This window comes from Jaculus jaculus, chromosome 10, assembly GCF_020740685.1.
Source record: "Jaculus jaculus isolate mJacJac1 chromosome 10, mJacJac1.mat.Y.cur, whole genome shotgun sequence".
NCBI lineage: Eukaryota > Metazoa > Chordata > Mammalia > Rodentia > Dipodidae > Jaculus > Jaculus jaculus.
This window is the reverse complement of record NC_059111.1, coordinates 40,470,461-40,487,825: the sequence shown is the minus strand read 5'-3', so window position 1 is coordinate 40,487,825 and position 17,365 is coordinate 40,470,461. Positions and strand designations below refer to the sequence as shown.

Genomic DNA, 17,365 nt, shown 5'->3' with positions numbered 1-17,365 from the left:
AGTAAGACTTAATTACAATTGTTTGTTTTGAAACATTGCTAAATCCTCCACTTTAATCAACTTGCATAAAATTCTTAATGATTTACTTCTGTGACTCTGGAAAGACACATTAAAATTTCTTTTTTGTTTTGTTTTATACTTATTTATTTGACAGTGAGAGTGAGGGAGAGGGAGAGAGAGGAAGAGAGAGGGAATGGGCATGCCAGGGCTTCTAGCCACTGCAAAGGAACTCCAGATGCATGCACCCCCTCGTGCATCTGGCTAACGTGGTTCCCAGGGAATTGAGCCTCAAACCAGGGTCCTTAGGCTTCACAAGCAAACGTTTAACCACTAAGCCATCTCTCCAGCCCAAGACACATTGTTTTAATAAAAGTTACTAAGGATGTTAGCAGATAGTGAATATATACATATTCTAAATATTGCCTTGAAATCCAACATTTATCAGTTTTGAAAAATGTCTGGTGAAAAAGAACTTTTTTAACAGCATTGCTTAATAATTATGCTTTTTCTCCAGCAAAGCTATTATTTCCTAGTACAAAGAATACAAGTTAATTGGTTCTATTATGGAAAGAATAACTATCTAATATTTATATAATACAATGATGACAATTTATTGCTAATTTCTAATGTACACTAATTTTTATTGATTACAGCTCAACGTTATTTATAATGTGAAAGATGTAGGGCCTTTTAGGAGACGGAGATCTAGTCAAAACTCGGAGGCTTTTGATCTAGATGTCAATGTGAAAGATGATCAGGATGATGTCAATCACGTGAATTTGAATGTGTGCACAAGGTAGGAATCTGTTTAAGTCTCTTCCTTTTCCCCTTTAAGTCTTTTATATGCATCCATTTATATGTATTTGGTGGGGAGATGGCTCAGCCGTTGAAGCTACTAATGTGCAAAGCCTGTGGGTCTGAGTTAGAATCCCCAGTACCATGCAAAGCCAGATACACAAAGTGGCATAAGTGTCTTGAGTTTGTTGCAGTGGTAAGAGGCCCATTCATTTTCTATGTCTCAAATAAATAAATAAAAATATTTTAAAAAGTAAATATAGGGATGGAGAGATGGCTTAGTGGTTAAGCGCTTGCTTGTGAAGCCTAAGGACCCTGGTTCAAGGCTCGATTCCCCAGGACCCATGTTAGCCAGATGCACAAGGGGGCGTATGTGTCTGGAGTTCATTTGCAGTGGCTGGAGGCCCTAGTGCACCCATTCTCTCTCTCTATCTACCTCTTTCTCTCTATGTCTGTCGCTGTCAAATATAAATTAATAAACAACAACAACAAAATATCAAAACAAAAAAAAAACAACAAAAAAAGTAAATATAAGGCAGGACAGATGGCTTAGCATTTGAGGCATTTGCCTGAGAAGCCTAAGAACTCATGTTTTAATCTCCAGGTCCCACATAAGCTAGGTGCACAATGATGCAAGTGCACAATGTACATGCGCACAAGGGGACTCACGCATCTGGAGTTTGTTTGTAGTAGCTGAAGGCCCTGGCGCACCCATTCTCTCTCCCTCTGCCTCTTTCTCACTTCCCCTCTCTCTCAAATAAATAATAATAAAGTAAATATATAAATATATACATATATATACACACACATGCATATACATATGTGTGTTTGATGGCTTACTTATGTGTAGTTATCACATTATATTTATTAAGGAGCTATGTTTAACAAAGTTTAGTTGTCATTACTGTTTAGATTATAGACTACAATAATAGTGATCATGCTCAAGCATTTCGTAGACATGTTAAAAAGTTCTTTGCCAGTTTTCCTTGAATTTGTAACAAAGTTGGATGGAAAAAATACAAATTAATACAACTCAAGTCTCCTTTAAGAAAACTTTAAAATAACCAACCAGGATTAACACCATGATATGGTTATTTGTTTTAGTTTTTTTTTTTTTTTTTGCTGAAGTAATTTCATTTTAGATTCAAATTTAACTTTTACTGTTATATTCTTGGTCCAGAATGTTTGAAGAACATGCAAATCCAGTGAAGAGGAAAGTTGATTTGTTTTATTTTATTTAAAAATATTTATTTGAGAAGGTGAAAGAAGGAGAGAGATAGATAGATAGATAGAGAGAGTGAGTATGGGAATATCAGGGTGTTCCTCCCACTGTAAACAAACTTCAGACATATGTGCTACTTTGTAATTTGGCTTTATGTGGGGATTGGGGCATTGAACCCAGACCATCAGGGCTTGAAAGCAAGTACTTTTAACCACTGAACCATCTCTTCAGCCCTTGTTGTTTTAGATGTACTGTAAACATTATAATTTAGAAGATTCTTGTTTTGCATAATTATGTCCAGGTACCTAAAGTGATTCTTTAGTCCAGAGTGATTCTCTAATTGGCTTGCATCCAAGACAGCTAAGCATCTAGGTTCCTCAGAGCTGTGACTTCATAGTAAGGCTGTGAAGTTGCACTCTTTGGCATTTTAGTGCATGTGACTTTGAGAACAGTTCATTAGAAACTTCTTAAATCAAGAGGTTTTGTAATCTCTCCTCTGCCAGTCTATCATCTCCAGCTGCACTGTTGACTGGTAAGCACTGGCATTGAGGAGCTGTTGTCTGTCATCTCCCTGTGCATTGTTGGGTGGTAAACATTGGCATTGAGGAGCTACCATCTGCTTGTTTAGCCCAGAGCATTGTAGTTGAGTCTACTATGTTTTTGGGCTAGAAGTGACTGGTGAGGTCCTGAGCTGTCAGAGGTTCTTCAGTGTTATCTCTGGGTGTTCATCCTTGTGGCCATCTTTCTTAGCCATTGCCTAAACCCAGTCACCTCCATGGCTGCCACCATTTGTTGCCTATGATTCTGAGATCAAATGTTCTATGTGTTTGCATTGCTCCTTCACTTCTTGGACATTTTTGACCATTAGCAGAGATATTAGCATCTCTACAGTGTCTTTCCTTTCAGTTGGAAAGGAAATGAGGACTCTCATTATATTTTTACTAAGTTTGTAATTGATCTCTTACCCATAGTGGAAACATCAAATTATTTTTACTTTCAACAGGAAAGGCCTACATTTGTCAAAAGCTTACATGCTGGGCATTGTATTTCATTTAGACCATATAATCATTGTGTATAGTAAATGAGGTTAATACCAGTGCTTTCCCCAACCCTCCATCCATCCATCCATCCACCCACAAATATTGATTGGGTGTGTGTCCTCTGTGCCAGCACAGTGTCAGATATGGGAATGTATTGATGAGCATAGGAGTTTCACAGTACTGCCCCTGGCCAGTCGAAGACAAGTCGAGAGCCTTTAGAACAGTAAGACACATTGATGCGACACTGAAAGTACAGCCTGCTTTATACTCTTGGTATTTAAGCAGATTAGCCCTTTTTATCATGTACCATTGTTGCTTCCCATGCAAACACCTCTGATATGAATGCACTTATTGGTTTTTAGTAGCATCTATTTTGTCTCACCCAGCAGATGGTTTCACTTGCTTTGGATTGCTGAACCTGCTGAAGCTGGCTGTTGGACTGCATGTCTCTTCACTCAGCTGAGTTTGGGAGGTTACATTTCCTGCATTACAAAGTGAAGTTTGCTTATAGCTCTTTTTGCTGTTGTCATCTAAAAGGACCTTGTGAAGCAACTTAGTGATATCATCACTCTTATTTTGCCTGCAAACTTCTTTCCATAATCACATGGGTTGAAAAAAATCTCATCCCATCTATGCATTTTATAAAAATATTTATTTTCAAAGAGACAAAATATTGTTGATGCCCAGATACCTCAGTGCTCACAACCTTCCAGGGCTTGTGTACACAGGGTAAAAGACCAATGTAGGCAATATAACTTTCCAAGGCTTGTTATTCTCTCATGGTGGCCTGAGAAAAATGTGCTCTGGATACTATTTTTTGCATGTATGTGAGTATGTTCATATATGTGTGGGCACATATATGTGTGTACATGCATAAACACATATATGTGAATGTGGAACCTAGAGATTGATGTAAGATATCTTCCCCAATAGCTCTCCATCCTTTGATTTTTTTCCATTTTGGCTCTTTCACATATATATATTATGTATATAATGTAATTTTATTTTCCAAAATTACTTTCTCCCCTCCTCTTCCACTAATACCCTTATTATTCTCTATTGATCCCTGTTTTATCTTCATGTCTTTTTTTCTTGACCCACTGAATTAAATTAGGATTGCCTGCATGATCATGGGTAGATGATTATTTACTGTGGAATGAGCAACTCAGCAGTGATTACACCACTGATGAATATGACTTCTCTCTCCCAGCAACTATTAGCTACTCTGGGAGGTATGTGGTCTTATATATTCTTCCCCAGTTCATGATGAAATACTGACAGGCTCAGTCTTGTGTAGGAATCCACAGTTGCTGTGGATTCACAAGTGTAATGGCTATGTTATATCCAAAAGATAGCATTTCACAGCCAACCTCCCTCCTGCTCTTACATACTTTCTGTTCACTCTTTTGTAAAATTCCCTGAGCCCTGGAGGTTGTGGTCTTACATATCCTGTCTAAGGCTAAGGACATAGTAGTAATTTATTTTCAGCATTTCTTTCTTTCTTTTCCCTCCCTCCCTCCCTCCCTCCCTCCTTCCCTCCCCTCCTCCTCCTCCTCTTCCTTCTTCTTCTCCCTCTTCCCTTCCTCTTCTTCTTCTTTTGTTCTTTGAGGTTGATTCTCACTCTAGCCCAGGCTGACTTGGAATTCATTATGTAATCTTAGGCTGATTTCCAATTTACAGCTATCCTCCTAGAGTGCTGGGATAAAGGCATGCTCTGCCACACTTTGATATTCACAGAAATTTTGCCAGCTACGAATCCCTGCATTAATCTCAGCCCATTGTAATAAGAGACTTCTGTGAGTGTGGCTATAAGATAAATGAATCTGTGAGAAGAAATACAGATATTTAAAATATTTTTATTTATTTGCAAGGAGAGGAAGGTAGGTAGGTAGGTGGGTAGGGAGGGAGGGAGGGAGGGAGAGAGAGAGAGAGAGAGAGAGAGAGAGAGAGAGAGAGAGAGAGAGAGAGGGAGAGAGGGGGGGATTAGGCAAACCAAGGGTCTTTTGCCCCTGCAAATGAACTTCAGATGCATGTATCACTTTGTATATCTGGCTTTATGTGGGTATTGGGGAATTGAACAGGGGCCATTAGGCTTTGCAAGCAAGCACCTTTAACCCCTGAGATATCTCTCCATCTCCAAATAGATATATTTATAAGGCAGTTGACATATAGTCTGTTTAGCATAACCATAGTAGAAGGTTCTCCCATTAGGGTATATACTCCTAGCCACGGACTTTTGGCTATATTTACATTACCAGGTATGGATTCTTTCCTGTAGAGTGCTACTTAAATCCAATAAGAAAGTGGTTGATTACTCCCCTAATATTCATGCCACCATTGTACTAGTGAGCATATCTTTCCTATCAGTTCATTTGTAGAGTACTCAGGGTCCACCTACAATATTCTACCTGGTTAGGACTGTTGATAGCTTTTCTCCCCCAGCAGCTTGTATAGCACCTTCTGGCATGATAAAAGCTAGCCAACAGGGAGGAAGCTTCCACCTCAGTTCTAGCTTAATTTCTCTGAAACCTGCAACTGAAGCCTATGGTATTTTCAAAAATGGGGGCCTCCTTCTAATTTTGGTGGGCAGCCAAGAGCAATGGCAATACCATATTGTTTATTGAACTTTCTTTGCATCCATGGGCAGCTGAGAAGAATGTATTCTATACTGTTTAGGTGGAGTGTTATGTAGATATGTTAGGGCCATTTAATCTATGATGTCATTTAAATCCAGTGATTCTGGTTTGTATGTGTGTGTGTGTGTGTGTGTGTAGATGATCTGTCTGTTGGTGGTAGTGGGAGTATTGAAGTCTTCCACTGTTATTGTGTTGAAGTTAATCTCTGGCTTTACATCTACTAGCATTGCTTTTATGAAATTAGGTGTACTGTGTTTAGTGCATGTATCTTTATATCTGTAATGTCCTCTTGAAGGACTGTTTGAAGTCTATTTGTCAGAGATTAGAATAGCAATGCCTGATTGTTTCTTGATTCCATTTGCTTGGAATCTTTTTTTTTATCCTTTTACCCTAAAGCAGTGCCTATCTTTTATTGTGAGGTATGTTTCATGGAATGGTAAAGAGATGGATCCTGTTTTCTACTTTAATCTATTAATTTGATTTTTTTGATGGGGAGAATTGGAGCCTTTAATATTCAAGGTTATTATTGTAAACTGTGTATTAATTCCTATCCTTTTGTAGTGTTTGGTGTTTTCTTATTTCATGATTGCTTAACCATGATCCTAGCATCATTTATTTTTTCCTAGTCTCTTCTTGGATGTGTTTATCCTTCTCTTTACTTATTAATGCTTATTTTTCTTTTAAAATGTTTATTTTATTTACTTATTTGAGAGCAAGACAGAGGGAGAGGGAAGGGGAGAGAGAGAATGGGTGCACCAGGGCCTCTAGCCACTGCAAATGAACTCTAGACACATGTGTTACCTTGTAGATCTGACTTTATGTGCATACTGGGGAATAAAACCTGGGTCCTTAGGCTTCACAGGCAAATGCTTTAACCACTAAGCCATCTCTCCGGCTTTCTATCTCTTATATACAAATAGGTATCTCTTTCCCTAGATTTTGGAGATTTTCTGCTATGATTGTATTGAAAATATTCTCTAGTCCTTGGCACAATATTCTTCTGTGCCTATAATTCATAGATTTGGTCTTTTCAGGGTGCCCCACAGGTCTTGCATGCTCTGTCTGTATTTTTGTGTATTATTTTCCTTGACTAAGCCTTCTAGTTCCCTTCCCTTGTCTTCCAGCTGTGCTGGTCTCCACTCACTATAGTCGTTCTTTTGGTGAGGCTTTCTACTGATATTTTTATTTCACTTATCACCTTGTTTTTCTTCATAATTTCTGTTTTCTCGTTGAATTCCATTTTCATCTCTTCCATTGGTTATCTTAATTCATTCAGCTGATTATTTGTGTCATCTTGGAATTCCTTTAGTTCTTTGAGAATATTGTCATTATTTTGAGTTCTTTGTCTGGAATTTCATATAAATCTCTGCCATCAGGGGCCATTACCATGGAGGAATTTTTGGAGGGTCATATTTTCTTGATTTTTCATTATTTGTTTTTTTGTGCTTAGACTTCCACATCAGAAGTTAGATTATTGGTTGAAGTTTTTTAAAAAAATGTCACCTTTCTTAATTCAGTGGAGGTATTTGCTATGTTCAGGAGGGCCTAAATTGTACTAGGCAGGCATTTGGGACACTGTGATCTACCTCTTTTCTTCCCTCAAAGTAGAATACTGCTGCTTATAGCAACATTTCCTATCTTGGGTTAGACCCATTATGAAAATAGTGTTAGACTACTGTAAAATAATCACTTCTGATTTGCTTATCATTTTAAGGAGTAAAGGAACATTGCCAGCTTTGCATATACTAATATAGGAGTTATAGTGGTTTGAGAGGAGAGAAGACAAAGAAGGGAAAAACTCTGTATAACAAGTAGTTTGTTTAGGATAATGCGTAGAGGTTACAGGAGGGGAACATGTATCAAAGGTGGAGCTTTAGAAGCAAAAGCAAGAAAAGGGTTTGTTGCAGTCTGGTTCTCATTGCTGGTAGAAATCACCCAACCAAAAGCAGCTTGTGGGAAAAAGAGATTTATTTTGGCTTACAGGCTCAAGGGGAAGCTCCACTATGGCAGGGAAAATGGTGGCATGAGCAGAGGGTGGACATCACCCCCTGGCCAACATAAGGTGGACAATAGCAACAGGAGTTTGTGCCAAACATTGGCATGGGGAAACTGGCTATAACACCCATAAGCCAGCCCCCAACAATACACTCCCTCCAGGAGGCATTAATTCCCAAATACCCACCAGCTGGAAACCTAGCATTCAGAATATCTAAGTTTATGGGGGACACCTGAATCAAACCACCACCGGGTTGGAGGAGGATGAGGGAATTTTGTCCAAAAGTAGGCTGAAGAGAAGAAGTGAGGCTATGCTAACTGATAATTTAGAATAATAGTTCTATCTCCTAGGAAAGTGAGGCTGAGAGTCCTTGTAAACCAGAGCAGACTGTGTTCTTTGGGAGAGGAAAATGAAGAGTGAAAGAGTAAGGAGAAAAAAGAAAAATGAAAACAAACACAATACACACAAAGCAAAAACAAAGTGCATATACATAGAATAAGTGATAGAAGGTAAGAACAGACTGTGGGGGCTGGACTGGCCTGCTCAGGTGTTATAAAGAGGATAGTGTAGGTATCAAAAGAGCTGGGTGGAAATGTAGGATTTGAAAACTTATTGTCTGATGTTTGGAGTTCCTCAGCTTCTGGAATGGTGACTCCATTGCTAGGATTGCCAGTCTTGCTACAATAGGCAGTTGTATTCTACCTTTTGAGTCTTAGCTCTGCCATCAGGCCACCATGGGTATGGGTAGATCAGACAGAGGCTGTTTCTTGCTGGAGGTTTGATTTGTTTAATCTTTCTATGGTCTGATTTATTTCTGCAGTGTCCGGGAGGGATCCCTTTATTTCTTCTCTGGACAGTGGTAAGATGAGGGGAGGGAGATTGTGTCTGTTGGGAGTCTCTTAATTTCTGATTTCCAAGTCCCTTACCTGGTTCTTGCTATGCCTTCCTGGAGACCTTTTTAACTTTGCATTTACATTTCCAGTATCATCTGGTGCAGGAGCCCCTAGGCCCAGTGCTCATGGCTGTGCTCAGAGCATGTGTTGGGAGCCTAAGATGGCTGCAGCTGCAAGGTGCAAACCCCAATCTCCATTTTGCTGGTGGTTTGTAAGTTTTCTTTTGGCATTACTTCTTTCTGGTTTTTTGAGGTTCGTCTTCAAGTTCCCTCCTTTGCCTAGAGTCTAGTAAGATTTTCTTTTTTCACCAACTCACATGGAGGCAGTTTCTAGTCTGCCATCTTACCCAGAATTTTCTACCTTTAATTTTTAAAATATATATATTAATATATCTGTACACACACATACAGGCTACTTTCTTTTATCTCCTCGCCCCCGTTCCTATTACCCTGGGAGGGTATCAATGATATATCAGTGGGGTTATAGTATTCACTATCTCTACCTTATTTTTTTAATTTTTATTTTGTTTATTTATTTATTTTGTTTTTTGCGAGACAGGGTCTAGCCCAGGCTGACCTGGAATTCACTATGTAGTCTCAGGGTGACCACAAACTCACAGTGACCCTCCTACCTCTGCTTCCCAAGTGCTGGAATTACAGGCGTGTCTTACCACACCTGGCATTTTTTTTATTGTTATTAAGAACATATTTTGTATGGATACATCATGTGTTGGTAGCTTGATTTCCTTTCTTGCTGCTCCCATTCCACAGGGGGCCCTCCTTAGTGGGGTTGTTGGTACTCCCCATGGGGTTGTGGGTTATACATTGTGGGAACAGCAGTCAGTTATTAGGGTAGGCAGTGCCTCTGGACATGACATTCCACCCTGTGGCTCTTATAATTTTTCTACCTGCCTCTCCCACAAAATTCTCTGAGCCTTGGTGAGTGTGTTTTAAATCTACTTCAGTGATGATCTCTTAGAAGCCTCTGGATTTCTGCTTTGGTATGCGTTGAGTATCTTCAGTGTCTGTCTCCTTCACCCTGGTGCTGCTTGTCAAGTTCACCACTGAATCAGGACTTTTACTCCCCACTTCCTCTGTGATTTTGCCTGGCCCTTGATTGAGATGTGAGGGGTGGTTTATCTCCTCAGGTCTCACTACCTTCTGAAAAAGAAAAACATTCTCCAACAGAAAGTAAAGTCAGCATAGGTTAAATTGGATATATGTTATTAATTTAGAGACAGTTTGATAGATGTTGCCCCTTTTTTAGCCAAAGACTAGTGGGAGCTTGAAGTTGGAGAACATAATCTTTGACTCCATAGGATTTAGACCTGATTCCCAGTTCCAGATATGGGTTTCTTTCCACTGAGCAGATCTCTTAGCCAATCAGAAAGCCATTCCTTACCCACCAAGCCTGTGGGCTACTATTACACTGGTGTGTACTTCTTCTCAGGCTGGTTGTTTCTGAGTAGCTTAGACCCCTGCTTGCTCACACCATTGTTAGCCACTTACCCCTAAGTAGCTCATGTAGTTCTTTCTGGCACTAGACAGGCTGTCTGGAGACTGGCTCTCTTTTGGGTTCCAGCCACATCTTTCTGTGTTCTGTGCCAACAGCATGTGATGTCTTCAGCAATAGGGTCTTATTATTTAACTGAAGTGGGTAATCATGTGCATTGACAGAAGCCTGTCTTGTTTTGGTTATCCAATTTATCCAGCACCATTTGTTGAAGATGCTGTCATTTTTCCAGACTTTGTTATTGGCACCTTTGTCAAAGCTTGTAGTTACTTTCCCTAAGGTTTGGGTCTTCCATTCTGTTCCATTGAGCTATTTTTCTGTTTTTATGCCAGTATCATGCTGTTTTTGTTACTATAGCTTTGTAATATAGCTTTAGATTGGGTATGGTGTTACCCCAGAGTTGTTTCTATTGCTGAGGATATGTTTATTTATCCAAGGTCTGCTGCCATTCCATATGAATTTTGAGATTTTTTTCTATTTCTGTGAAGAATGATACCAGTATCTTTTAAAATTGATATTGTATAAAATCTATATATTACTTCTGGTAGAATTTCATTGTTCACAGTATTAATTCTACCTATCCAGGAACATAAGAGGTCTTTCCATCTTCTCAAGTCCTCCTCAATTTCTTTCTTGAGTGTTTTTATGTTTTCATTATATAAGTGCTTCACATCCTTGGTTAGTGTTATTCCAAAGTATTTGATTATTTTTGTGGCTATCTTAAATAGAACAGCTTTGCTTATTTCTTTTTCTGTATATTTGTCCTTTGCATACAGAAAGGCTACTGATTTTTTTTTTTGAGGTAAGCCCAACACACTGGACTTTTTTTAAAAATAAGAGAGAGAGAGAGAGAGGGAGAGAGAAAATTGGCATAGTAGGGCCTCTAGCCACTACAGTTGAACTCCAAGTGAGTGCATTACCTTGTGCATATGTGTGACCTTGTGCACTTGCATTACTTTGTGTGTCTGGTTTATGTGGGACCTGGTAAGTCAAACATGGGTTCTTAGGCCTCACAGGCAAGCATCTTAACCACTAAGCAATCTTTCTAGTCTATGGCTACTGATTCTTGTGTGTTGATGTTGTATCCTGCCACTGTGATGAAGGAATTAATTACCTTTAGAAATTTTGAAATGGAGACTTTTAGGTCACTTGTGTATAGGATCATGTTATCTGCAAGGGATAATTTGACTTCTTCCCTTCCAATTTGTAACCCTTTTATTTATCTCTCCTGTCTTATTGCTTGGCCTAGGACTTCTACCACTATGTTGAAGAGCAGTGGTAAAAGTGGGCACCCCTGTCTTGTTCTCAATCTCAATGGAAACTCCTTGAGTCTTTCCTCATTAAGTATTATTTGGACTTTAGGTACTTTACATATAACTCTTATTGTGTTTAGATATAAACCATCCATGCCCATTCTTTCCAGTTGTTTTGATCATGATATGGTATTGTATTTTGTCAAAGGACTTTTTTGAATCAATTGAAATGATCATGTGGTTTATTGCAGTCAGGTTTGCATTGCTGGCAGAAATTACATGGCCAAGAACATATTGTGGGGGAAAAAAAGGGGGTTATTTTGGCTTCTAGGCTCAAGGGGATGCTCCATGATGGCAGGGAAAAATGATGGCATGAGCAGAAGGTAGATATCACCTCCTGGCCAATATCAGGTAGACAACAACAGCAGGAGAGTGTGCCAAACACTGGCAAGGAGACACTGGCTATAATACCTGAAAGCCTACCCTCAACAATATGCTGTCTCCAGGAGGCATTAATTCCAAAATCTTCATCAGCTGGGAACCTAGCATTGAGAACACCTAGGTTTATGGGGGACACCTGAATCAAAGCACTACATGGTTCTTGTGATTAAGTTTATGTATGTGGTGTATTAAGTTGACTTATTTCTGTATGTTGAACTGTCTCTGAATCTATGGGATGAATCCTGCTGGATCAAGGTGGATAATGCTTTTTTAAATATATATTATATTTTTATTATTAGATATGGACATATTTTGTATGTAAACATCACAGGTTGGTATCATCCTTTCCCTCTTCCCTACCCCTTTTCTGAAGAGGTCTTCTTCATGGGGATGCAGGTCAACCCCATGGGTATTGAAGACCATGCATTATGGGGCAGCAGTCAGTTATGGGGGAGAGGCAATGACTCTGTGCAAGGTGTCCCAACTTGTGGCTCTAACAATCTTTCTTCCCCCACTTCCCCAAGATTTCCTGAGCCATGCTGGGAGCAGTTTAAGTCTCCTTCAGGGATGGGCACTTAGGAGCATATAGACGTCTGGTTTGGTAGGTGTTGAGTGTCCTCAGTATGTTTTTCCATCACCCTTCTGCTGATATCAGCTTAACTGAGAGTGCAACATTCTTGCTCATTTCCCCTATTCCTCTGTGGTTTCAGCTGGGATCAGGATGGAGTGTGATAGGTTATTTATTTATCTCCTCAAGTCCAGTTCCCACCTGGAAAAGAGAAGCAGATCCTCCAGTGGAAAGTGAAGTCAGCAACAGTTAAATAGAATAACCATTATTAATTTAGAGAGAATTATAAGGGTCTAGACACTTTTATAATGTAAAGTTAGTGGGAGCTTGACAATGAAAAGCAGAATCATTATCTGGATATGATTCTGACTTGTTTCCCAATTCTAGATATGGTTTCCTTTCCACTGAGTGGATCTGTTAGCCAATCCAAGAGCAGTTGGTTACCCGCCATGGCTGTGTGTTGCTATTGCATTTGTGTGAGCATCGTGCAAGGTTTTTTGCTTCTGAGTCACTTAGACTTTAAGTTGCCTGGACAGTTGTTGGCTATGTTCCCCTGGTAGCTCTAGCATTAGATGGGCTAATTATCTGAGGATTGGCTCTCCTCTGGATTCCAACCAGGTCTCTCCATGGTCTGTGCTGACAGAAATTGGTGTCTTCAGCAGTATGGTCTGACCATTAACCTCTAGCAGGTAATCAAGTGTTCTGAGAGAAGCCTGTTTTGTTTGTTTTGGGAGATCTAGTAGGTCTGTCTGAATAACAGCTCACTGTGATGTATACCACATCCTGGTACAGAGAATTATAGGCCAGAACCAAAGGAAGGGAAAAAAGCAAAATCCAGAGAAGAAAGAGAAACAGGAGAAAATTGAGGCTAGGTTTTGTCTTGCTCCTTCCAGGTCACTTTGATTCAGATGTTCTCTCTAAGGTTTGCTCGAGGGTTCCACCTTTTAGTATGATTTCCAGGACATAGGATTCTGTGGTACCAGTTCAGTTTGTGTTCAGATTTTGTGTCCCCCCATTTCCCTTCCCCCCAGCCCTACCCTCCTTATTGTCAAAGCCTTAAGATGCTATTCAGTTATGTCAGCAACTTGGGCTGATCCAGGTTAGGAACTGCAGATGAGTGAGATCATGCAACAATTGTGTTACTGTGATTGTGTGTGTTCACTTAAAATGATCTCTTCTGTGTTTGACCATCTTTCTACAAATTTCAATGTGTCATTTTTTCTTACTGCTGAGTAGAATTCTATCGTGTATATATACCACATCTTGGTTATCCATTCATCCAATGGTGGTCACCTGGGTTAATTCCAGTTTTTAGCTGTTGTGAATTGAGCAGCTATAGACATGGTTGAGGAAATATTTCTGAACTGAGATGTGGAGCTTTTAGGGTAAATGCCTAGTAGGGAATAATAGGGTCTGCTGGTAACTCGATATTCATCCTTTTTAGGAGTCTCCAATTTGATGTCCACAGTGGTTGTACACTCCTACCAACAGTAAATGAGGGATCTTAGCTCCCCACAGCCTCATCAACATTTGTTTTCATTTGATTTTTTTAAAATTTTTATCAGCATTTTCCATGATTACAAAAAAATATCCCATGGTAATTCCCTCCCTCCCCCCCGACACTTTCCCCTTTGAAATTATATTCTCCATCATATTACCTCTCCATCACAATCATTGTACTTACATATATACAATATCAACCTATTAAGTACCCTCCTCCCTTCCTTTCTCTTCCCTTTATGTCTCCTTTTTAACTTACTGGCCTCTGCTACTAAGTATTTTCATTCTCACACAGAAGCCCAATTATCTGTAGCTAGGATCCACATATGAGAGAGAACATGTGGCGCTTGGCTTTCTGGGCCTGGGTTACCTCACTTAGTATAATCCTTTCCAAGTCCATCCATTTTTCTGCAAATTTCATAACTTCATTTTTCTTTACCGCTGAGTAGAACTCCATTGTATAAATGTGCCCCATCTTCATTATCCACTCATCATTTGAGGGACATCTAGGCTGGTTCCATTTCCCAGCTATTATAAATTGAGCAGCAATAAACATGGTTGAGCATGTACTTCTAAGGAAATGAGATGAGTCTTTTGGATATATGTCTAGGAGTGCTATAGCTCAGTCATATGGTAGATCAATCTTTAGCTGTTTTAGGAACCTCCACACTGTTTTCCACAATGGCTGGACCAGATTGCATTCCCACCAGCAGTGCAGAAGGGTTCCTTTTTTTCCACATCCCCGCCAACATTTATGATCATTTGTTTTCATGATGGTGGCCAATCAGACAGGAGTGAGATGGAATCTCAATGTAGTTTTAATCTGCATTTCCCTGATGACTAGTGATGTAGAACATTTTTTTAGATGCTTATATGCCATTCGTATTTCTTCCTTTGAGAACTCTCTATTTAGCTCCATAGCCCATTTTTTGATTGGCTTGTTTGATTCCTTATTATTTAACTTTTTGAGTTCTTTGTATATCCTAGATATTAATCCTCTACCAGATATATAGCTGGCAAAGATTTTTTCCCATTCTGTAGGTTGCTTCTTTGCTTTTTTTCACTGTGTCCTTTGTGGTGCAAAATCTTTGTAATTTCATGAGGTCCCAGTGGTTAATCTGTGGTTTTATTGCCTGAGCAATTGGGGTTGTATTCAGAAAGTCTTTGCCAAGACCAATATGTTGAAGGGTTTCCCCTACTTTTTCCTCTAGCAGTTTCAGAGTTTCAGGTCTGATGTTAAGGTCTTTAATCCATTTGGACTTAATTCTTGTGCATGGCGAGAGAGAAGAATCTATTTTCATCCTTCTGCAGATATATATTCAGTTTTCCCAACACCATTTGCTAAAGAGGCTGTCTTTTCTCCAATGAGTATTTTTGGCATTTTTATCGAATATCAGGTGGCTATAGCTACTTGGGCTTACATCTGGGTCCTCTATTCTGACCCACTGATCTACATGTCTGTTTTTGTGCCCGTACCATGCTGTTTTTGTTACTATGGCTCTGTAGTATAGGTTAAAATCAGGAATGGTGATACCACCAGCCTTATTTTTGTTGCTCAGAATTATTTTAGATATTTGAGGTCTTTTGTGATTCCAAAAGAATTTTTGGATTGTTTTTTCTATTTCCATGAAGAAAGCCTTTGGAATTTTGATAGGGATTGCATTAAATGTGTAGATTGCTTTTGGTAAGATTGCCATTTTTACAATATTGATTCTTCCAATCCAGAAACAGGGGATGATTCTCCACTTTCTAGTGTCTTCTGCAATTTCTTGCTTGAGTGTTTTAAAGTTCTCATTGTAGAGATTCTTTACTTTCTTGGTTAGGTTTATTCCAAGGTACTTTATCTTTTTTTTTTTTTTTGATGAAATTGTGAATGGGAGTGATTCTCTGATTTCATCTTCTGTGTGTTTGTTGTTAGCATATATGAAGGCTACTGATTTCTGTGTATTTATTTTGTATCCTTCTACATGGCTGTAGGTTTTGATCAGCTCTAGCAGTTTGCTGGTAGAGTTTTTAGGGTCCTTTATGTATAGAATCATGTCATCTGCAAATAATGATAACTTGATCTCTTCCTTTCCAATTTGTATCCCTTTTATGTGTGTCTCTTGCCTTATTGCTATGGCTAACACTTCCAGACTATGTTAAATAAAAGTGGGGACCATGGATACCCTTGTCTTGTTCTGATTTTAGTGGGAAAGCGTCCAGATTTTTTCCCATTTAGTAATATGTTGGCTGTAGGCTTGTCATAAATAGCTTTTATTATATTGAGATATGTTCCTTCTATTCCCAGTCTGTGTAGGACTTTTATCATGAAGGGATGTTGGATTTTGTCATATGCTTTCTCTGCGTCTAATGAGATGATCATGTGATTTTTGTCCTTCAACCCATTTATGTAATGTATTACATTTATAGATTTGCGTATATTGAACTATCCCTGCATCTCTGGGATAAAGCCTACTTGGTCAGGGTGAATGATCTTTTTCATATACTCTTGTATTCTGTTTGTCAATATTTTGTTGAGAATTTTTGCATCTAAGTTCACGAGGGTGATTGGTCTGTAATTTTCTTTTTTTGTTCTATCTTTGCCTGGTTTTGGTATCAGGGTGATGCTGGCCTCATAGAAGGAGTTTGGTAGAATTCCTTCTTTTTCTATTTCCTGGAAAAGCTTAAGAAGCAATGGTGTTAGCTCTTCCTTAAAAGTCTGGTAAAATTTAGCAGTGAATTCATCTGGGCCTGGGATTTTTTTAGTTGGGAGATTATTGATAACTTTTCGGATCTCCATGTTTGTTATAGGTCTATTTAAGTGATTATTCTCATTTTGATTTAATTTAGGTAGGACATATAAGTCAAGGAAATCATCCATTTCTTTCAGATTTTCATACTTTGTGGAGTATATGCTTTTATAGTATGTCCCTATGATTTTTTGAATTTCTCTGTAATCTGTTGTGATGTTACCTTGTTCATCTCTGATTTTATTAATTTGTGTCTCTTCTCTGTTTCTTTTGGTCAGATTTGCTAAGGGTTTATTAATCTTGTTTATCCTTTCAACGAACCAACGCTTTGTTTCATTAATTCTTTGGATTGTGTTTTTTTTTTTGTTTGTTTGTTTCTATTTCCTTAATTTCTGCCGTAATCGTTATTATTTCTTCCCGTCTACTGATTTTTGGTTTGCCTTGTTCTTCTGTTTCCAAGGCTTTAAGGTGAAGCAGTAGGTCATTTATTTGCGACCTTTCTAATTTCTTTTTTTTTTTAATCTTTTCTTTTTTAATTTTTATTCATTTATTTGAGAGTGACAGACACAGAGAGAAGGACAGATAGAGGGAGAGAGAGAGAATGGGCGTGCCAGGGCTTCCAGTCTCTGCAAACGAACTCCAGACGCGTGCGCCCCTTGTGCATCTGGCTAACGTGGGACCTGGGGAACTGAGCCTCGAACCGGGGTCCTTAGGCTTCACAGGCAAGCGTTTAACCGCTAAGCCATCTCTCCAGCCCTCTAATTTCTTAATATAGGC

The 17,365-nt window shown here is 39.0% G+C and overlaps 1 protein-coding gene across 3 annotated transcripts in view; it reads left to right on the top strand.

Annotated features, from left to right (window-relative positions):
* Nucleotides 1–17,365, top strand: part of Cd109 (CD109 molecule) — a 289,871-nt gene that overhangs the window by 234,531 nt on the left and 37,975 nt on the right. For all 3 annotated transcript variants that reach the window (XM_045160121.1, XM_045160120.1, XM_004660405.2), the window contains one exon: nt 654–796. In XM_045160121.1, coding sequence (XP_045016056.1) covers nt 654–796 — 143 coding nt within the window. The remainder of the gene's footprint in view (nt 1–653; nt 797–17,365) is intronic.